The 24186-nt window shown below is 41.4% G+C and overlaps 1 protein-coding gene across 1 annotated transcript; it reads right to left on the reverse strand.

Moving 5' to 3' along the window:
• Window positions 1-1191: 1191 nt before the first annotated feature.
• On the reverse strand, window positions 1192-19142 carry LOC133883888 (beta-galactosidase 7-like). The gene is made up of 19 exons (XM_062323276.1): window positions 18855-19142; window positions 12822-12917; window positions 12602-12714; window positions 12432-12498; window positions 12145-12237; window positions 11931-12074; window positions 11748-11842; window positions 11542-11650; window positions 11373-11457; window positions 11158-11276; window positions 10914-11075; window positions 10621-10805; window positions 10401-10498; window positions 10097-10209; window positions 2524-2631; window positions 2338-2445; window positions 2094-2239; window positions 1681-1990; window positions 1192-1571 (listed from the first exon to the last, which is right to left on the reverse strand). The coding sequence occupies exons 1-19, from the start codon at window positions 19083-19085 to the stop codon at window positions 1461-1463; spliced, it is 2493 nt and encodes an 830-aa protein (XP_062179260.1). The 5' UTR covers window positions 19086-19142; the 3' UTR covers window positions 1192-1460.
• Window positions 19143-24186: the final 5044 nt, after the last annotated feature.

A 24186-nucleotide genomic window follows, 5' to 3' on the forward strand; every position in this document is an offset into this window, starting at 1 on the left:
GCTTTTTCACTCTCGTTGGCCCAAATCGGTGGTTCTTCCTAGTGTAGAACGGTATGCAATCATCAAACGCAGAATTGTGTTTCTGCTCAGGTCTAAAATTGAATTCGGTTCATATAAGGCTAAATGATTTACCTGATTCTGTGTATTGGAGTTTGGAAAAATATGGTCAGTTTACCACTTCTTCTCTATACAAATCCACTTGTTTGTTAAAATTCTTTATTAAGATTTTTTTTTAAAAAGCTGAACATTATAGGCATCTTTTTCGAGCTAAATCGCCTGTATAAATGTCAGATGGCACGCCGGATACACAAACGAGAGCTCTAGACAATCCGAAATCAGATTTTTCAGTAGCGAGAGTTCTAGTCAACTAAACGAAATTAAAGAGAGTGAAAACCGAAAACTCAAAATCTACAGAGCGATCTGAATTCTGAAGTAACCCAACAAAAGGCCAGTAGCCCGCCGCCCTCTCGTCTGGGCTGCTGACGCCGCAAAGCATGGGCCTCCCCACTGCGTCCTGCCGCTCCGGCCTGCCTTCTCAGCCGGCGACGCAAACCGCAGAGGCTGGCAGCCCACTCGTCCTCGCCGACCAACGGCCTGACCTGGGCGTTTTCTAGCCCTTAGAAGAGCGGCGGACCTGACCAGTGACGAACAATAAATAGATGGGCCGCGCTTAAAAGGGAAAATCTTTTGCGCCAACAAGTCAAACGTCCGCCCACGCAGTACCTGCCGTCGATCTCGTGAGCTGGGCCTCCCCGGACAGCACCGGGCGGAGACGGCGAGACGGCAAAATCTCGTGGGCCTTCTCCTCGCCTCCAGTGACCAGTGACGGCGATCACCACGAAGCTGGTTCGGCCGGCGGCCGCGAGCTCGCACCTCCGCCTCTGGCTCTGGGGTGCCTGGCCTCCGACGCGTCCGGGGGCGTCACCGCAGGCCACTAGGTCAAGGGGAAAGTGCGTCCTGCGGAGTCGCAGGGCAGCTCCAAGCTCTTCTGTAAGTGTGATCCTTCTCCGTAGCAATCTAGTTTGTTTGTTCCTCCCCTTTGTTGATGATTGATTCACATCGTTCCGATGGTGCTTTCGGGTTCAGCATCCGGTAGCGGTTACAAGGTGCATAGCGACGTGAGATGAGAGACGCTAGAAATGAGTGGGATCTATTTTTCTTTTAAAAAAATGAAATATCATTATCCCAGTCTCGCATCACAAGATGCACGTAGCCATTTATTATTAAGAATCATAGCCGATGGCCAACGCACCACAAAGCAACAAAAATAATGATTCATTGTCTTTCGGGTGAGTTTTACACATGTCCGAATCTATTCAGGTCAAAGCAATGGGTACTTGTAATCTATGAACGACGCCTCAATTTGTTAACTGATTGCCGAAGAATACTTGTTGTTTGTTTCGATATCTGTTTCATTTCTGCTGGCTTTGCCATTCAAATAAGTTCTTTCCTGTGTTGTATCATCTGCAACTCGCCACAACTAAGAGGGATTTTTGGATTCCAGGGCACGGGTCGCATCCAAATTTGGAAGGTGTTACGGGAATAGAACACTCAGTCTTACCCAAGCAAGCCTGAAACAGTGAATGTAATAGTTAGTTACATACTAGCTAACAAGGCAGAACATTATGGCAAAATGGAGTAACGTAGATAGCTTAGCGATAATTAGGCTGTGTGCTTTACCTGCTTTACAACGGATTCTGATGATCCAGCATGACAGTTTCCAAAGCCAAAACTCGTGCAGTCCCCCACGGGATTCCCGTAGCTTGCAAACTCAATTGTCGAGATATATTTGCCTTCCTGGCACCAGAGATCTACCGTTGGTTCCTTTTCCTGCGACTTGAGGGACGGAGCAGAGAGCTCATTCACATTGCCGCACACTCTTGTGATGGACACTGTGTTCACTGTTATCTGCTGTGGGTTGCCTCCCATTTCCTCAAAAAGGACAAGGACGTTCTCTTGAGGTTTTAGAAACTGCCGTGGTATGTGATACCTTAGGAATGCCATGCCAATGAGATGTGCTTGTGAGGTTATAGGGAAGAAAAATATATAGTGGCGAGAGAGTGGGAATGGAAGTTGGAGCTAACTCTACTTACAGCGATTGAGAAGGATTTCTGCTAGGAGCCTTGAGGGAGACCCAATACCGTCCGATGCTCTCTCCATTGATCCATACTTCGCCCTTACCCATACCAGTAAGGTTCAGTGTCACTGCGTCATTTCCAGCTGGTGTGGGAAATGTTGTCTGGGTCGCAGAAGAAATTATGCTGATTATAGTTTACTGCTGTAAAGAGTGGACATATAGCTGAAAATTATGAACCAATCGGTCTGTACTTTCTATACCTTGTACCAAATAAGTGGATGATATGTCAAATTGTTGATAGTTTTCCATTCAACACTGTATGATCCTTCTTGTGTGTAGATGTGATTCCTTTCCCCAAATAAGCCAACCTGCATTTAATCAGATAGCTCAAAGCTTCAAAGTCAAGTCTCTATTTTCACTCTAATTTTGACTTGACTTAGACTTACTTGGTATCCCCATGGCTCATCGTTGAGCAGATGTTTTGGCTGTTGTCCCTGTTGTATGCTCACTTTCCGGATTCCAAAGATTCGTCTTTCCATATGAGCACCAGTGTCCTTTAAAATAGTAGATGAAAGTTCAGTTTGGTGCATGGCTAGGAATTCAAAGGCATCTAGTATTAGAAGTTACACTACTCATGCTTACTCCCTCCAGTTATAGATACCTAACATTTTAACTAAGATCTGATCAAACTTTTAAAACTTTGATGGTCAATAGATTTCAAAATATTTAGCTTGAAAACATAAAAATCATACGTGTAGATTTATCTTCTAAAGTACTTTAATAATATTATATTTTTATTAGATATTATAACTGTTGATTTGGAAAAAATTCTAGATGCTTCGTTCCATATGGTATGGCTACATATATATTTTCTTGTTACATGGGCTCTTGGGTCCTTTTACACACAAAAAACTACCCAACACTCCCCTTCAAGATGGATGATAGATAACTACCATTCTCATCTTACTACATGCTACATTACAATCTTTGACTCTAAACCTTTAGTTAAACAATCTACTATTTGACCACCTGAGTTTACATAACTTAAACTCCATTGTACCATCATCTAATTTCTCCTTAATAAAGAACCGATTGATCTCCACATGCTTTATCTTTTGTGCTGAACTGGATTGCTAGCAATGCTGATAGCTGATTTGTTATCACACCAAACTCTCAAAGGTCTCTTCCTCCGCACATTCAACTCTGATAAGAGATTTCTTACCCATAACATCTCACTCGCCACTAGATACAAGGTTCTATACTCTGCTTCGACAGTTGAATGCGATACAACGGATTACTTCTTGCTCCTCCAAAACACCAAATTCCCTCCAACAAAAACACAATAATCTGAAGTTGATCTCGTATCATCAAGGAGGCTTGCCCAATTAGCATCACAATAACCATCCACATTTAAATGACCATGGCTCCTGAAGCAAAGCCCTTTTCCAGGACTACTCTTTAAATACCATATGATTCGATAAACTGCATCCAAATGTCCACTCCTGGGATCATGCATATACCTGCTCACAACGCTCACGGCATAAGAGATTTCAGGCCTTGTATGACACAAATAGATGAGCCTTCCAACCATCCTCTGATAGCTCTCCTTGTTCACTGGATCACCTGATTCAGCACTTATGTTATGGTTTGGATCAAACATGTGTCGATGTAGGCTGACACCCAAGCATGCCTTTCTCACTAAGTAAATCTAGAACATATTTTCGTTGTGAGAGAACTATATCTTTCGAAGATCGAGCAATCTCAATACCAAGTACTTGAGCTGACCAAGGTCCTTGACCTCAAACTCCTTACTCAGATTTTCCTTTAGGCTTTTGATCTCTACTTCATCACCGCCTATGATGATGATATCATCCACATACACAGCAAGAACTGTAATCTGACATCTAGAATGTCGGTAGAACATTGTATGATCTCCATTGCACTGTTTGTAACCTATACTACACAGTGCACGTCTGAATCTATCAAAACAAGTCTGAGTAGATTGTTTAAGGCCATACAAGGATTTCTTTAGTCTACACACCTTCACAGCTATCTCAGGTTCAAAAAAACCAGGTGGAATCTCCATATACACTTCATCTTGGAGATTACCATGCAAGAAAGCATTTTTTACATCCAACTGGTGCAAGGGCTAGCCAAAGTTTGCAACATAGGAAATCAATGTTCTTACGGTACTCATCTCTGCCACTCGTGCAAATTTCTCATCATAGTCAATTCCATATGTCTGATTGTATTCTCTTGCAACCAATCCTGCTTTGTACCTTTCCACCTTCCCATTTAGATTTTGCTTCACAGTGAATACCCACTTGCAGCTAACAGCTTTCTTCCCTGCGAGTAGTTCAGCAAGATCCCAAGTTTTATTTTTTTTAGAGCTCTCGGCTCCTCCAACATGGCCTCACGCCACTTAGGATCTTGCTTTGCTTCTTTCCAGTCCTTAGGGATTGCTTTGGACTGTAAAGATGCAACAAATGCTCTATTTGCAGGAGATAGGGATGCATAAGAGATATAATTACTAATATCGTGCTCAAACTCATACCTTGGTGGAGGCACTCCGGCCTTGGCTCGTGCACCTTTTCGCAATGCAATAAGCAAATCATCTGAATAGGAGCTTTCAACCTCAATCTCAGAGGTTGATGTCACGTCAATAATCTCTGGTGGAGCTTGTGAACATCGTTCATAGGTTGATGATGGAGTCACTGCTGGAGCCTCTATTTGAGATTTAAATCTCCTCCTTGTATACACTTTCAAGGTGCCCTCATTTTGTGGCTCCTTGCGTATAGGACTATTCTCATGACAAGGAGTTAATGTCGAGCCACCACTCACCTCCTCCATTCTAGGTCGAGGAGGAGGAATTGAGCCGCTAATCAATGCTTTCATTCTCCTCGATCGTTGCTGAATTGAACTTTCTATCATAACATTATCCTCCCCTTCTCGACTGATTTCACCTTGACTAGTAGAATCTGATTCAAACAGAAAACTTTGATCAGTCTTCTCTCCATAGAAGGGCATTGATTCTCTAAAAGTCACATCCATGCTTACGAACAAACATCGTTCACTAGGGCTCCAGCACTTGTAGCCTTTCTATCCGGAAGAATACCCCACAAAGATACACTTTACAGCATGTGGATCTAGCTTTCCCACGGAGGATCTATGATCTCTAACAAAGCACGTACATCTAAAAACTTTAGGTGGAACCATAAACTTATTTTCATCTAGTAGCATCTCACAAGGAGTCTTCATCCCAAATACTCTAGATGGAGTACGATTAATAAGATATGTAGCTGTCAAGACAGCTTCACTCTATAAAAACTTTAGCACATTCATAGTGAACATAAGTGAGCGAGCAACCTCCAAAATATGATGATTTTTCCTTTCAGCCATGCCATTCTGTGGAGGTGTGTCTGGATATGAAATCTAATGTAATATACCATTCTTATTTTCATCTAGTAGCATCTCACAAGGAGTCTTCATCCCAAATACTCTAGATGAAGTACGATTAATAAGATATGTAGCTGTCAAGACACCTTCACTCTATAAAAACTTTGACACATTCATAGTGAACATAAGTGAGCGAGCAACCTCCAAAATATGATGATTTTTCCTTTCAGCCATGCCATTCTGTGGAGGTGTGTCTGGATATGAAATTTAATGTAATATACCATTTTCTAATAGAAAATTACCAAATTCCTTATTCACATATTCAGTCACATTGTCTGTTCTTATCATTTGGACCTGAGTATTGAACTGATTTTTCACAAGGGCAGAAAAATCTTGGAAGCATTTCAGCACTTCATTTTTATGCTTCATTAGATATACCCATGTCATCTAGAAAAAACAACCAATAAAAGTAACAAAATATTTCATCCCACTAATAGAAACCAGAAGATATGTCCAGACATCCGAATGAACTAATCCAAATGGGAGCGCACTCCTGATACCCTTACTTACATAAGATGTCCTTGTGTGTTTTGCAAACTCACATGCATCACAAAATAGTTCATATTTTATCAAAAGAAAGATGTCCTATTCTACAATGCAAAAGCATCACCATAGATTCCTTCTCTCGCACTGTTGCTGCTAAGACATGCTAAGACACTACACAGTGCATCATTTATTCCTTCATAATTCATGTACCACAACCTATTACGCCTGGTTGCACTCCCAAGATGCCTCCCTATTCATCTCTCCTGAATTAAACAATTTTCCCGATCAAGAATAACTCAGCAATCCAACTGATCAACTAAAGCACTTAATGATACAAGATTGACCAGAAAGGCTAGCACATGCAAAAATGATGATAATTTAATAGATGGAGTGCATTGTATTGTACCAACACCTGTAATGGGTTGTGGTATATCATCAACAATTTGTATGGTTTTTTTACATGTGGGAGGATATTGTGTATATGAAACAAACTAACTTAATGTGCCTGTGATGTGCCTTGATGCCCCTGAGTCTAGAATCCAATTTAATCGTGATATTTGTGTGGGTATAAATACATGAGCATAATTACTTTCATTCATGTAGCCAAAGTTGATGAAATCATCATTTTGAGCCTCTTGATCCTGATCTACTGATTTTCCACCTTTTCCTCTCAATTATTTTGATTCTTCAAGTTCTACTGTTGAAGTTCGCCTGCTTTGAAAAACGCATCTTCTGTGCCAACTTCATTTGCTTTATAGCCACCTCTAGCTCCATAGTCTCTGCCACCTCTCAAAGCATATCTGCTACTGCCTCTTCCTCTTTCACAGTTGGGCTTGAATGGTTTAAGATAATCGCGAATCAAGTGACATGTATCACCACAATTAAAACATTTCCTTGCCTCAATAGTTCTAGTTGCTGCAAAAATAGGACGGAATGGAGGGGAAGTAGTTCCCCTCATCACCTTTAGTCTCAACTCCTCTAACATAGCAACTATAGCCTCCTCTAAGCTAGGGAGAGTGATTTGATGGAATACAGTGGCACGTCTTCCCTCAAATTCTGAGTTTAGGCCTCTCAAGAACTGAAGGACTCTCCTTTTTTCTACCCACTTTTTCACCCAAGCCACACAATCAGCATGTGGTAACTCAATAGGATCATAGTGATCCACACCAGCCTACAATCGCTTCAGTTCTGTAACATAATCCATCAAAGACACCTCTCCCTATTTGAGATCACTAATCATGTCCTTTGTTTCAGCTAATAACATCACATTATCAACTCTAGAATACATCTTCGATAGACTGTCATATCTCAGTTGCACTTGTGATAGTATCCACTGACCTGACTATGGTCGGAGATATAAAGTTTAACAACCATACAGCTACCAAGGAGTTAGTAGCATCCCATGCATCCCATGCTGCACTTGACTTGTCCACTGGCTCAGGTATTTTTCCATTGACACAACTTTCAAGTCCCTTTGCCTTAAGCAACGGCAATGCCCTTCTAGACCAAGTCAAGTAATTTTTTATGCCCCCAACTTAATATCATTTAGCATCAATTCTAATTTTTGAATTGGTTCTGCATGTGATACAATTTCGTTGCTTAAAGATGAGACCTCATTTTTTTTTTCGCCGTAAGCAACTCCACCAATTTTCCAAGTACTTGCTCAATGTCCTGGTTTTCTCCCATACTGCAGTGATTGAGCAGAATAACAGAACTTGCGTTCGGTCTGCAACAAACAAACAGCTGCTCACAACTTGCTCCTTCTCTACCAGCCCCGAGTACCACTCTGTACTCAGCACCAAAGCACCGCCTCCACACTACTTCACTAAGACAAAACAAGCTCCAAACTGCCTTCACATCTCAACTCAGGCTAACGCAGGACGGACTACTACTCTGCAGTAGAACAGCACACTTCTCTTTCAATTGCAGCCACTAGCCTCAATCGAGGACCACCTCCAATCTCTTTCTCTTTCTCAGATCAGCTCCACCTCCAATCTCTCAAATCCAAGTGCGCAGTGCAGATCCAACCCTTTCTTTTCTTCAGGGGATACTCCTCACTGAGCACCTGCCTGCAATCGCTGCTGCTGCAGCCCCTCAATCATTGCTACTCCTGGCACCTCCACGCGTGGCATCGCTGCCGGTGTTGGCCCTAACGCCGCCGCCGACTTCACCCTCGCACGCGCGCCCGCAAGTTGCCGCTCAACCGAGTGCCTAATCCTCACGCGTGCTGCCGGATCCGCCATCTCCGGCGCCCGCACGCGCGAGCACCACGCAGCAGCTTCGCACCGCCTCTCCTGCAGCACAAAAACCACACGCCACAAAATCCGGCCGCACGCAGCCACGCCGTCAGCCGCACGGCCTTGTTGCAATTGGCCACATGGCGCCCTCCCACGGAGATCATCTCCGCGAGGTATGAAAAGACTAAGTTCCGGGAGGGGTGCTCGGGGCCATGAACAGTGTCCTCGAGTACCCGAGTTCCTTATGATCTGCGAAGATCAAGTGCTGGGAAGAGAGTGCTCGGCGTCATGAATCGTGGCCCCCGAGCACCTAAGTCCTCCGACGACCAGAAAAGCCGAGTACCGGGAAGGGTGTGCTCGTGGCTGTGAACAGTGGCCCCTGAGCATCCGAGTACCCCGAGGACCCAAGGAAGGTAGTTTCGGGAGAGAGTGCTCGGGGCTGCGAACAGTGATCCCCGAGCACTCGGTTCCCTTCCGGGAGAGAGTGCTCAAGGCCGTGAACAGTGGCCCCCGAGCACTCGGTTCCCCGAGGACCAAGAAAGGGCGTTTCCGGAAGAGAGTGCTCGGGGAGGTGAACAGTGACCCCTTGAGCACTCGGTTCCCCGACGGCCCAAGAAGTCCTTCGTCGGTGGCCCCCACAAGGGTCCAGCGGTGAGGTGTCAGCCAGTGAAAGGTCCGATGCCGCATTTAAGAGGGCGCGTGGCCTGTCACGTCCAACTGCTTCTGCCACGCTCAGTGTCAGTCCCTGCCACATCCTGACAGGAGGGCGTGGGGACATTTAATGCACGGGTCCCATCCCGCGTCATCTAGCGCGCCTCGGGATAGCATCGCGAGGCCCAAGGCGCCCCGCCTGCCATCCTGCTGTGTCAGGCGAACAAGACCGGGCAGGCACGCCGGGCTGCTCTGTGGCTGCCCGGTGGGCCCTCTCCGCGGCACCCGTTGCCAACACCATAATGACGACCGAGACCGGGCGGGGGGCGCGTTTTCAACCCCCCGTCACTTTGCGCAGCAGCCCATGATGACTGCTTTTCCATTTATGACGCCTTGGAACTCGTGCCCTCTCTTTCGGGGCACGCTACCGCCGGCGAGTATTTAAGAGAGCCGGTGGGCATGGACAAGGAAAAACAGAGGAACTCTGGAACACAGACGCCAAGACTCGAAGACGCTCGGAAGCTGAGACCACCAAAGAACAAGGAGCCCGAAGCTCTAGGATAGACAAACATTCTTGTAACCAGCAACATCTCTGATGGATATTCTCAGGGCATTTATAGCATTCACACAGGAGTAGGGTATTACGCTCAGTGCGGTCCGAACCTGTCTAAAAACCCCAGTGCATTTACTGCATTCTGCATTAGATCATTTCATCCCACCTGCCATTGCATTTACGCCCATTTACTTCACCCGCAAACAGATTCAGAATCATCCCCGGGCCGAATTTCAAAAGGGATCCCTCCGGATCCCTACTTTAGGAGTTCACCCTCCGACAGTATGGCTACATATATATTTTCTTGTTTCATGGGCTCTTGGGCCCTTTTACACACACAAAACACAGCCTAACAATAACTATATTCTAATAGAAAACAGTGGTTAAAGTTGCATGTTAAATACCGTGAAAAGTAAAAAATATCATGTATTTTTGATGGGAGAGAGTACGTAAAATTAATCTGAAATTGAAGCCTTATCCTAAATTGGATTAACTATCTTTGACTCATTTGTTGATGTTACTCTGATACAACCCTAGTGCAATCATATGCTTAGCACATTTCACATATTCTTTTAATTTTCTGTAATTGGTAATTCTTAGTAGTTCAGTACAAAGTAGAAGTAGTATGATTCATACCGGTGATCCGACCATAACACTTAGCAATGATATGGTGTTTGGTCCTTCCTTTAGAGAAATGTGTGTGTTCAGAATTATATTGCCACGTTCATCATGACTCCCATGCACAGACCCTAACCATATTATGGAGGAGTATCAAGCATAATACAACATTAGATAACAGTGAAATATGATAACAAAAGGTAAGCATATCAATTGTAAACTCGATATAGAGAAAATAGTGTAATCTGGAACATACATATGATTTCATAAATGTATACTTGAGGAATTTTGGAAAACTACAGTTATTTAATAGGATACTTGCCTAAATATTCATTGTTGACAAAAGCATGCAATATATGTGCTCGTGACTCAACATTAAGTAGCACAAGCTGGTCATCATCACTTGGTGTATATACATAGCTGCATTGAGCGAATTTTATCTTGTCATACATTTAAGATAGTGATTGAACTATTGAAGACCAGTAAACGAAGTAAAAATATCAAATGATGGAGAAAAAGACCTGTAAGAAAGTTTATCTTACCGAACGATGTACCAGAGATAGTCTGTCTCATCTTTAGTGGTTGATAGATGTTCCAAGAGATGGTTTCCAGTGTACATAGCCTTACACACATCTTGAGGAATTGGTTCGTTGAATGCATTCCAAGTATTAATGTCACTGAAAGACTGTATCTGTTCAGCTGTTCTTGTACCACGCTGAGCATTTACCTGTGACGAAAATTAATAAATAACTAGTCATGAGAAGAATTGACGACGTTTACCCGTTTCCTATGGTTAGAAAAAAAAATCTGTCACAACAGAGTGTAGGTTGCTCACCTTGGCTGTTTCGAAAACTACTCTCTGGCAATCTGAAAGAATGCTGATTGATTTAGGGGCGAGTTGCGAAGATATATTACGAAATACCACCTTCGACATCTGATGCTGATCAAAGTTGACTAGGAAAGCCACACATTGCGATTCTGTTTCAAAAACATGTGCCTGCAGTACATTACAAATTACGTCTTTATGTTACTGGAATATATTGAAATAAAGCATGCAATATTGATTTTTGTAATTTTACCTCTTGTTTTTTATCTAATGAAAAATTGGAGTACGTTCCAAATAGTAATGGTTCTGATGACTGCTTTACTGCAGCATGCAATTCTCTGAGATGACCCCATGTTGGTTGCCATATCAAACCTGAATAATCGATACAATTAAATCGATTGAAGTACTGTTGTATGATAGAAATGTGTAAATACATTCAGCACGCTTCCGTATTGTGTAAAGATTTACCATATTCATCAAGAGGAGCTCCGTCATAGTAGCTTGTTGTTACATATGAAGAGGCAAACCTCCCAAAGTTTGTTCCTCCATGGTACTGCATCATAATCAACAGAAAATGAATAAAATATGGAGAGGTGGTGTGCTTGTGAAATGTTTAATTTTTTTTGGAAGTTCATACCATATAGTAGCTCACATAGCTTCCATTCTTCCTTGCTATAAAAAGTGCAACTGCAAAGGCGATATCTTCTGGAGATCTCAATTTTGTATCATTACCATATACAAGGTAGCTGGATACAGGAAAAAAAATATACCATTAGGCACTTTTTATTCCATCATGATTAGGAAGTGTAAAACTAAAGAGCAGAAGTATCATAGCACATATACCGAGATGTCCAATTCTCTGTCCACAATGCAGGCTTGTTAGGTGTGTTTGGTCCAACAAATGTTTCTCCACATATGAGCCCGTTGCAGGTATTAATCTAGCCATGGACTTGTTGTCAGACTGGTTTTAATTTTCAGCTAGCTATTGTGGAAATCTTGTGAAACAGTATGACAATGAATACCGACAGCTGGATTGGGAGCATCATTTTGCTTGCACATCGTCCATGGAACGCCTGTCTGGAGATTCACAGCCATTGCAGCTGCCCAACGGACATAACTTTGTCCACTTGAGCCAAATGCAGACTCAATCATTTGGTATTCGTTCTCAATCTGCATATCGAACTATGTAGTTAGATGATGTGCGCGTCAAAAAGAGAGAATTTTGTCAAGTTTTGCTGACCTGAGAAGTTATAATGGGGCCTCCTTGTGGGTAGTAAAGCCCTTCATGTTTCATCATGTTTACTATATCTGTGACAAATCTTTGCATATGTTTCTGCATGGATGATGGATCCAATTTAAGTAATTTAATGTGATGCCTTAAGAGTTTTTATTGTGATAGAATCGGTTATGAAATTACTTCCTTAGAGTTTCATTTTGGATCTTGGCAAATGAAAACTCTATTTTGAATTCGCCTGCTACAGTTTGCAGGTGCTGAGTTTAATAATCATATCTCCCAGGTGCAATTACCTTAAAGGGTTTGTTGTCGCTTCGGAAGGTAACGTTTGGGACATCATGTAGCCAAAACGGGAATCCTCTGCGTGAACAAAAGATATTCAGCATTTGTTGAGGTAATATTCTAGTTATAAATATTTTAGGTTCTACTCTCTAGAACACATTTCTATTTCATTCATTCATACCCGTATTTCCATTCCGCTTCTATGAAGGGACCTATCCTAAGGCTTACATAGAGCCCTTGAGCATGAATTTCTTTGATGAATTTCACAAGATCATATCTTCCCTCGAAGTTGTACTGGAGAAATGATACAATGTACACATCTGTTAGTTTTCGACCACTCATTTGTAGAATATTGCTTGTGTTTTGACCGGCATTCAAATCAAACTGGACAAAGTGTTTACCTGACCCTGGACAGGCTCATGAACATTCCAAAATACATACGTCTGTATCACATCAAGGCCACCTTTCTTGGCTTTAGCAATGAGTTTTGGCCACATCTGTCGATTTTATTGTTCAAGAACTTTGTAAGAAAGGAATTATAGGATGAACGAAACATGCAGTGCATAAGAACTTTTTTAAGGAAGCTGGAAAATAATATTAAGTTCGTTATAATAGTGAAGGTTGTCCCCATACCATCGTTTACATTGCATGTTTTTTGTGTATAAATTCTAAGAGTTTTCATGTTTTCGCTTTGTGATATGCCTGACCTCTAAGCCAATTCAGCTATATGAGCCTATGAGATATGTCAAAAAGTCTGAATCTGATATAACAGTGGCCGAATCAATAGTTGGGGTGGGTGGAATGTGCAATTTAGAAGGTCATTTGGCGCAGCTGAGCTGACTGATTGAGAACAGGTCGTGTCCCTTCTAGGTGAGGTCCAGTTACAGGAGGGCCCTAATCATATTAGCTGGGCTCTGAACCGCACTGGATTTATCCTCAACTATACCTCTATGACTGACTTATGCAAAGCTAAATTGCCAATGAAGATTAAAATCTTTCTTTGGCAAGCTTTTCAAAATAAGATACAGGCGGCATCACAGCTTGAGAAGATCCATTGGAAGGGTGATAGCTATTGTGTTCTTTGCAAATATAGTGGCGTAACAGAGACGCAGAGTTCTAAAGTAGCAGCGAAGGTTAGAGAAAGACATAGAACAGAGGAGGATTGCTTTTTCAGGAGGCTGATTTCTTAGTCGTTGTCGTTTTCGCTACAGAAAGTTCTACTGCAAGTCGATTTTTGCTCTCTTCTACTTAACCAAAAACAACAGAGCTCCTGCCATCTATTTCTAAAGAAATAAAAAGGCATCGCGCATGAAGTTATGAAAGCATAAGCACGAAAATCATGTCTCCCTCCTTCGCAAAAAAGAAAAAGAAAAGGAAAATCATGTCTCCCAAAAAGAAAAGAAAGGTGCTCTCCATCTTACTCGAAGAAAACGAGACAAGGAGCTCAGTTTACCGCCGTGAACCAGACACCACGGTCAAACCTCTGGTCCACCTCGCCATTAGGAGAGACCAACTTGCAAGGTAGCATCAAAGCAATGGCATACACTTTTACCTCAGGGGTGCTTCTGGTGTAGTGAGTCTCACCGGCGAACAGCACCCTCCTCGTGCCGTCCACTACCAAGGCCCTACTATCGAGCGACACCTCTCTTCGCTCCTTTCTCCTCCCACCACCGGCTCTCCGGCGGTGGCGTGCACACCGCCGCCAACACGGCGAGCACCGCCGCAGCGGCCATGTTTATCGACATTTCTATGATCACTAGGCTACTTCAGTGCTGTTTCTGCTCAGGTTAGATACACCTGGGGACTGGGGTGATGACATGGGCATGATTCATGGGGAGAGCGGGCAATTGAAAGGGAAATGCGTACGCGCGCGCGCGTGTATGTATATATATATATATATATATATATATAGGAAAACTAGTATGTACTCCTGGGTGTATGTACTCCAACCTCTCATATACCACTTTTACACGTGTGTTATACTTCTTTATCACTTTAAATATACTTCATTAGTAATTATAAGATACTACAATACAAATCCCACGAATTTTTTTATGAAATTCCATAATTTTTATCTTAATTTGCGTATATACTTCTTTTATGTATAAAAAAGAGTATATAGCAAAAATGAAAGGCTAACATTGAATTTTTTTCATACAACTCATATTGGAGTATCTTAGAATTAGTATTAGAGTATACTAAAAATGATAAAAGAGTATAAAGTGTTTGTTTAGGTGGTATATTGCATATGGGAGTACATACTCCTAGGAGTATAGAATAGGTGTCCTATATATATATATATATATATATATATACATGTATATATATATATATATATACATGTATATATATATATATATATATATTGCATCCTGTGTGTAGCATATTACTCTTTACTCTATACCTACCGAACAAAATTTTAGTACTATCGAATAAAATTTAGTAATAAAACGTGATTCAGTAATTATTACTAAAATTTTATTCAGTAGGTGTAGAATAATACGTTATATCATATGTGTAAAATAGCACTATCACACACACACTATATATATACGATGAGTCTATTTTGTGTCTAGGTGTACTGTAGTTTACTGTTATGTCATCCTGTAGTTATAACTCAAACAACTATTAATTACAATTCGCTTGGTAGATCAGTTACAACCACGCGTCTAGAAATATGTAATTGCAACACGAGAAGCTAATGAGTTACGTTTTAGATTGTACTACAATTACAGTCGTATTTCTTAAGTTGTACATCATTAGGCAAGGAATTTGTTAGGAGTTACGTTCATCTATAACGCAATTGTAACTTAATTTTTTTTATTTACGTCTAGTTATAATCCACTATCTTGCGAATTATAACTCTACTATTTTTAAAATTATAACTGAGGGTGATATAACCATAACTAGAGTTGAGTGTAGTCACGTAATATATATGCACGCGGAGATGATTGGACGGTCATGCATGCGTGCGCTGTGTGCATTGATGTTGTTTCTTGGGTTATCTCTAAACTACCATTAACACATTGTGTCATATTTGTCTGATCAAACCTTGCCAACATTTGTCATGCTAAAAGTTGGTCACCACATTGGCAACTCATAATTTGGGCAAATATTTTCAAGGAAATGAACCAGGAAACCAAGTGATAAGGAATTTTGCTAAAATTTGGCTGCAAATTAAATGCTTTGCCAAATCTAATCAACTCTACCAAAGGTGGTAAGGTAACTATTGGCGACAATTGATAAAAAAAAATTGATAGTTGAGACAACACTACAAATAACCACCTCAATGGATTATCTCTTAAGAGTTTAGCTTAAAAAAATCCATATCTAGAAACAGTCATTTGCAGAAGAAATAACTTATACTCCCTCCACTCAGGATCTTGCTTATGTAGCAAGGCCAAGGGTTAAAGGTTCGCACTATTTTTTTTTGCCAGTTTGTTTTTTTTTTAGCGAAAACATTTTTCTAGGTTTGTTTACGGGATCACCTACCTCGTTAGGATGCAGATCTAATCCACTAGATCTCTGGGTCTCATATCATATCTACCAAACAAGTGTTAAGTGTTAAACACGTTACTAGCAAATAGCTCCCGTAAATATTTGCATCATGTCGCCTGCAAGTGCACTCTCGAGAACGACACCTTTTTGACCTTCGCATGGCTATCGAAGTGCTAGTATACAGTATTTAGTTAAGTGACCGGTAAAAATTTAAAATTACACAATATACATGAGTGTATTTATCGAAATAGATAATATATTGTCGTATTTACAAATTTAGTATCCGTATTCGACGCATCATTTACCAAAAATATATTTTCGGTACACCGTACGCCGAAAAAGCTATATTCGGCATACCGTATGGCAAATACGGTATTTTAGCCTATATTCAGCACACTGTGTACCGAATATCAACTGTATTCGCACACGGTGTGCCGAATATAGGCTATAGTGCAGTATTCAGCACACGGTGTGCCCAATATAGCCTTTGCCTGCTGTACGGTCACCTCGCGACTAAAATTCGGGGATCTACAAAAGCACGACATGACCGCATGGCAGGCAAATGTCATATTCGGCACACCGTGTGCCGAATATAACCGGGCCCGCGGTTTTTCGACGTATGATGTACCGAAATTTCATTTTCAATAAATAATGTGCCGAATACGAATACTAAAATTGTAAATACGATAATATATTATCTATTTTAATAAATACGCTAATATATATTGTCTAATTTTAGATTTTTTGCCCAAATAGCCTGCAACTACAATCTAGCCATCTACTGCATATTAAAAGATAGGTCTACACTTGTACTCCCTTTATTATTTTATGTTTGTAGTACTAGGATCCATGCCGTCAAAGTTTTTAAAGTTTAATCCCTAGTACGTTCAAACCAATCAATAATTGTTGTATAAAATTCATACTATCATATTTATTTTTTGATATTTTTTATAAAATAATAATTTATTAGTCCATATTAATATATAGTTACATAAAGTAGTTAAAGATTAACTCGAAAACTGTAAAGTCAACAACTGAACAAAAAAGAACAGAGGGAGCATGTCTTCCTATTGGCTTCGTGAAGTGTATTCAGTTGAACCGGGTTCGGCGAATTTACAGTGATCCACTGATCGTACACTAGTTTGGACGTTCAAGCTGTGTTAATAAAATACTCCCTCCGTCCATACATATAAGATGTATTTTATTTTATAAAAGTTAAATTTATAAGTTTTTTATAGATAATTAGTCAAATTGTATGCATGTTTAATATATGGGATTCATATTTCAAAATACTTTTAAGATGCTGTTGATTTTATAGCATTTGATAATATATTGTAAAAAAATTAATGATTAAAATTTACTTTGGATAACTTTTCAAAATAAAATAGGCCTTACATTTGTGGACGGAGGAAGTAATCTGTTACTAAAAAACTCTGCACTGTTGACCAATGAGATTGTTACTCTGTTAGAATCCCATGCTTAATTAAATCGGTAACGACAAGTGATCTTCAGAAAAACTGTACGCATTCACACAAAATTTTGGCTATTGACTGTGTTCAAATATGTGATTGACGCGATGCGCAAGCCCTGAGAACTATGAAGTCTTTTTAGGCTAGCTCTGGAGCACAGTACGTGTTGCAAGTGCATTCTGCAAGTCCAGAACTCCAGACCAAATACCCCTTGAAGACGATAACAGAGTGATGCGCTTTGCAAAACAGCACAACACCCTCGCTAGCTGTCTATCGAAGGAATGCGCATGGCGTGTGTTCCCATTGCTTGTTGTGTACCAAAACGAGTAGATGAAAATTTGGAGATCTTTCGTTCAAGAAGAAAAAAAAAAACACGAAGATTGTATACGGCACTTTGGACAGAACTCGCGTTGGTTCGCGGGAGCAGCGCCATGAGAAACCGCGTGACGTTTGGCTAGAGAGATGCGTAAGCGTCTAAACGATGCACGCATGCATGCTCAAGACACTGACGCGACCAATGATTAACGTACGAGAGCAGAGCAGGGAAGGGCAAGGCAGGGCAATCTCTCCAGCTTTCAGTTGGGAGTTTGGGACGGGCCCGGGACAAGCTAAGGCGTACGAACGTTTCCTCTTTCCAGTACGTGGTGAGCACTGATCACTAATCTATCAACGGCAAAGCAGCTTTGCTGCGGCGCCTCTTTTCGTTTCCCTTTCGTTAATCTATCAACGATCATTGAGTGATCGGCCAACTAGATAACATCTTAAACTACGGCACTAACGAGCTGTCGGCACGAACTGCTCGTGCACAATGATTTGCCGATGACAACGATTGGGTCCGAGGCGCGAGCCGCCGTCGATCTTACAGTATTCTCAGAGGAAACGAGATAGAGCGGCAGGCGTGCCCGGTAGCCCAGGTCCCAGGACGCCGTGGCCGGTGGGAGGTACACGAGGCTCGGCGCGAACGGGAGAGGGGCGGAGAGCACATCCGCGACGCGTTTGCCATGAGCACCGGAGCGTTGGAACACACGCGCCGTGCCGACTGCCGCGGCGCGTCAGGCGGAGTGGGCTGCACGGTCGGGCCGAACGAACGCCAAGCCCATGATCGGATCGGTTTCGCCTGCCTCTCGCCATTCCCCAACGTGGTGCGGGCCGCGGGCGGACGCGTCCGCTCCAGAGCCCTGTCAGCCATCCCAACGTAAGCTGAGTAGCTGACACGAACGCCCCCACCGCAAAAATCGAAAGCGTTCCGGCTTGGTTTCTTGGTCCATTCTCTACGGGGAAGAAATTTTCACAGGGGACGCAGGATTGGAGAAAACCAATATGCAGCATATGTTTCTTGCGAGGGCAATCTAAGCTTTTGTTGGCATGTGGTGTAGTGGTTTTCCTCATCTCAAAGGACTAAAGCGAGCGAGAAACATGCAAGAAAAACAGAGTAGCATTGGAGCAAGAAACGGAGGGATCGATTACCTGAGGTGTGCTTCTTGGATAGTGTATCTCTCCGGAGAAGAGCATCCTCCTGGTGCCGTTCAGCACCAAAGCCCGGTGATCGTACGTGACCTCTCCTGCCGCCGCCGCAGCCGATGCGCACACCGCCAGCCCTAGAAGCACCACAGCAACCGCCTCCGCGACGGCCATTTCTCTACACGTCCTTGAATTGATCTGGTGCCTCTCCCGAGTCAGCAGTTCCTTGCAATGCATGCTCTACTTATACATGCAGAGGCAACAGAAATGGAAGTGCGAGCACATATGGACCGCATTGAGATCGATTGAGATGGCAGCGCATCTCTTGCTGCTGGCTTGCTATATATACCTGGTCTAATGAAGTTTGGCCAGTTTACTAATTGCCCGTTTCTTGTGTGAACGATTACGAGATTGCTTGCCGCGTTTTGATGGGGAGCGCGAGTTGCGTGGACAAGAGTCCGACGAACAGGGAAGAAGATACCATGCATGGTTTAGTGTTTCATACGCTTCTGTTTCTAAAAACATTTTTTGGAAGTGATAAGTGACTTTTTAAAAAGACAATTTTCTTCGTATCTGGTTTATAACTAGTTCAAAAGTCACTACTTCACAAATGTAGAATCAAACATCGTATTTAAATTTGTGCCCTGCGGCCCGGTGCATGCTTGATTAAAAGTTGTGTGATAAAACTACTACTTAATCTGTAATGAATGTACTCCTTCCACTTACAAATAAGTGCCGTTTTATATATAAACACCGTTTTAAGTACAACTTTAGCTTTTTACTATTATATATTGATAAAACAATATATAACTTCATGGTGATGGACGAGGGTTGATCGCTGCATCCAACTTTCAGTTGGAACGAGTCATCATTGATCAATGATGATGGTAACTTCATGGTTGATGGACAGTTGTGTACAGGTACGGCATGACCTTTCCGTTAAAGCAGAAACCAGGGATCCTCCAACTGGATGGCAGCACTGCAGCGCCGGTACACAACAAAATCGCCGGCCGCCATCTCGTTCGAAATATGCACGCCCGGTGCTCGTTCGTAACGATCCGCGTTGTCTACTGGCTGCCATATGACAACCGTGGGACGGAAAAAACTCGGTCTGCAACTGCAAGCCAGCCATTTGGTGGCTGAGACGTTCTGGGTCGTATCGAGGTCGGTGATTATAGAAGTTGAATAGATATCTTAATAAATTTTTTATAAAATTAACGAATTTTTTCTATTTGGATCACTTAATGTACCTTAAACTTTATCAGAAGTAAAAATAAAGAGAAGTCTTAATAAGAAAAAATCGATGTAGCATAACTCTACGGATGATATATGAACCATATGTTCTATTTAAGAGCAAACCATGTGTCTTAGCACTCGAAATATCACGATTTAAAAAAAAATAAGAAAAAATAAACACCGAGCAACGAAACTCTCCAAATTAATTGGCTAGAGGCAAGGGAATTCAAGACCCATTTACATAAACGTATGCATGCGAATTTTATATATCTAGCAATAAAAAAATGATCTTACAAGGTGTTAAAATTTTAGCCAAAAAACGAAATGAAAATCAAATTCGAAAACTGAAGAATTTGTAAACTTGCAAATGAAACAATAGAGGGAAACTAGAAGGAGGTGAGCACAATAACATGAAGAAAAATAAACTTTATTACAGTAGAAGTTAACCCTATTTAGACAGATTAAAAAAAGTACTCACAAAGCTCTCACCTAATACATAGGCTAAGCACTTCTCTTCATCTGCTCTAAAACCTTAGTACAATGCTCTCATATGGATAGTACAAGGGGCTCAAGTGGTTGGCTCAAGTCCTCTCATAATCATACTCCTCTATTTATAGGACTAAAAAACTTAACCCCTAAGTTTCCAAGCTTTTTTTTCAAAATATCCCCCTCTTGTAGTATACTCCTACCTATCACCGAGGGTATTTTGGTTTATTTTTTACTTCATTCATCGGACAGCCGCAGCATCTTCACGATTTAGTTTCGACTCGACGCAAGCTTTGTGATGGTGTCACGTACTCCTCCTATCCTCCCACAGTTTTGAGACCAAACAGCGAAACCCTAGTGCGCTTCTCAAAACATGAGTAGTCGCCACTTGCTTCCACCTGAAGCGAGCGCTCCGATGATGACGTATGTTCTCCGTTTTACGATCTTGACCGCCGGTAAGTCTCTTCCGCTCTCGATCCCTCGGGCCACCTTGTCACTTGTACTGGCATCCCTTTCGCTTGACTTTTTCAACATGCAGCCTTTATCCTTTGTTTCATGTTTTGCTTGACCTCCACGTGTATAACTAGGATCACCCTTGACTCTGTTCGGCCTCCTTGATCGTTCGATACCAAGCCTTCCACTTAGCTCCGATCATCCTGCTGTCGACCGCTAAATTGCATCCACCACATGTATACCATAAGACAAGGAAATATGTTTCTCTAACTCCAAACCAAGTTAGTTCAAAACAAAAATCATAAATCCTTAGTTCAAAATACATTGTACTGAAAACGTGAACATCAGATGATCTGACATTTTTTGCCTCTAAACACCGGACCATCCTGTGAGTGTAGCACTATCTGTCCTAGGAAAATTTTGCTCTCTACAAGAAAATGTCCGGTGGAAGCTTTCGGTGACCTCATGCCGATCACCGGATAATCCGACGTGTGCAAATCCAACGAAACACCCTTCTGTAACCTCTCTGCAATAAAAGGTCCGGTGATATCCTCCGGTGCTCACACTGAAACACCGAACTATCCGGTATTTGCTCATATTTCTTTTTCAGCACTGAAAATGCTCTGGTGCTCACTTCACCGTACCACCGGACTATCCGGTGTGGTCAAGAACCCACACATTGGATGTTCCGGTGAGATATTTTTTCTGGACTCTAAAATAGTCTGCTCCAATTCAAACTTTGGTTAGCCATAAATAAGAACACATACAAGCAAACTCATGCCAACTAAAATCATCTCAAATCCAATGTTGTCAGTGACTCATCATACGTAAACCAAAGCACATTTCAATTTGGTATCTCAACCTCCTCCTTGATGAGTGCTTGACAACCCTCAAAATACAAAGATTTTGATTTGAAGATATGAAGCACATTCAAGTGACCAAAAACTCAAGAAAGAGCAAAATATGTCACTTAGCATAAGAAAAATTACATAAGACCTAATAAAGACAAAGACAATCCAAAAATCTCAAAAGAGCAATAAAAGCTCAAAAATACAAAATCAAGTGCCCCCTTTGATAAATGCACATTTTTCGTTTATACAAGATTCTTCTTTGTGATTTGGTATATATTTTTTATTTCTCCCCTTTTTTATTCATTTCTCCCCTTCAGCAATGCAAATATCAAGGATAAAATATTATACAATGCATGAACATGCAAACCTAATAAATTTTTATAAGTATACCACAAAGCATTTGCAAATGCTAGAAAAATCAAAGGGCTACAAAAGGTAGAGGATGAAGCTCACAATTACACAAAGGCTCAAAAAAAGATAGTGACACAAAAACATGAAGCGTCACAATCTAAACCCGAAAAATTGGTTGGCACATTTAATTTTACATATCCGAATCATGTTCAAAGCGACCACCACATAAGCATCCACTCATACCGAGGCAATACAAGTATTAAGAACTAGCTAACTTCAATCTCAAACTAGGCAAACAAGCATTCATGACAGTAGGTTTTATAAATATTTACATATGAAATCAAGACTTAGATTGATCAAATGATTAAAAAGAATTAACATTGAGACACATTTATGTTATTTTCATCTTATCCTCAAGTTACCTCTTATCCAAGCGCCACGCGACTGGGTACGACAAACACCTTGAGGCTTCAAGATAACCATATTAGATTCCATTTTAGCACAAAAGACTTGATTTATTAAAAGAATTCAATTTTCACAATTTATCAAGTTTTTCACATGATCAAGTTAAGTAGTGCATTTGCGATAGAAGGAACGCATGTTCCCTCAAGGTTCTATCATGAGCTAAATATTTGACAAAGATAGAAAACATAGTGTAATGTTCCCTAATCTACCGTCTTAAACCAAGAAGTCTTAGAGCAAGATATTCATCAAACTAGTCTTAACACAAACATTAACTAAGCCTTAGCAATTACAAACATGATGATCAAGAGTGTATCATTTTATAGCCAACATGATTCATAAAATTACCAAATTTTATCTTAAAGAAAGCTAACTTCCTTGAAATATTTCATGTCAAAGCATTAAAAAGAGACTAAGATGAAAAGATTGCCCTGCACAACTACTCAACTTAGTCTAAATTCAAGTCTAGCAAGTAAAAATGCTAAAGACATATAAGTCAAAACTCAACAACTATGATTATCTTACATGTTGTGATGTAATACAAATGCAACAAAAGTAAGATAGAGTATATATAAAGGCAACTCCCATCACACAATGTCATAGGGATGTCACACACTAAGCTCTTCCCTCAAATAGATAAATCTAGTAGCATCTAGAGGCTTAGTGAAGATATCGGCTAGCTGGTGTTGGGTATCAATGTATTTTAAGTATATGTCCCCCTTCTCATTGTGGTCTCTCAGAAAGTGGAATCTCGCATCTATGTGTTTGATTCTGGAGTGCTGGACTGAATTATTGGCTAGACTTATGGCACTGATGTTGTCACATAAAAGTGGCACACTCTTGAAATCTAACCCAAAGTCCCTCAAGATAGCAACCATCTATGAAATCTGTGAGCAACGCTAGATTGTTTACGAGAAGACCAACACACAAGAGAAGTACTCGAAAAATGACAAGTACTAGAGGTACTCTTCCTGTTAATTCTACAACTAGCAAAATTCGCATCGAAAAAACCTCGAAGAGAAAGCGAAGAGGCAGCAGAAAATCAAAGTCCATAATCGAGAGTGCGCTTGTGGTACCTCAGAATGTGTTTCACCACTTGACGGTGAGACGTCCTCAATGAAGCTTGAAAGCACGCGCAGAATCAGACAACAAAGTGGATATCCGGTCTTGTCGATGTCAGGTACAGGAGGGAGCCAATCATGTTCCTGAATTCCTGCTGGTCCACCGCTTCGCCATCTTCATCCGGATCAAGCATAGTCGAGGTAGCCATCGGTGTCACCAAGGGCTTCGCGTCGCTCATATCGAATTTCTTTAGTAACTCCTTGGTGTACTTTGTCTGGTGGACAAATGTACCCTGCTTGCATTACTTGATTTGAAGTCCAAAGAAGAAGTTGAGCTCGCTCATTATCAACATCTGAAACTCACTGCTCATAGTTTCTACAAACTTGGCCACAAGTGCATGAGAAGAGCCATAAAAATTAATATCATCCACGTAAATC

Source organism: Phragmites australis, chromosome 11 (genome assembly GCF_958298935.1).
Source record: "Phragmites australis chromosome 11, lpPhrAust1.1, whole genome shotgun sequence".
Lineage (NCBI taxonomy): Eukaryota > Viridiplantae > Streptophyta > Magnoliopsida > Poales > Poaceae > Phragmites > Phragmites australis.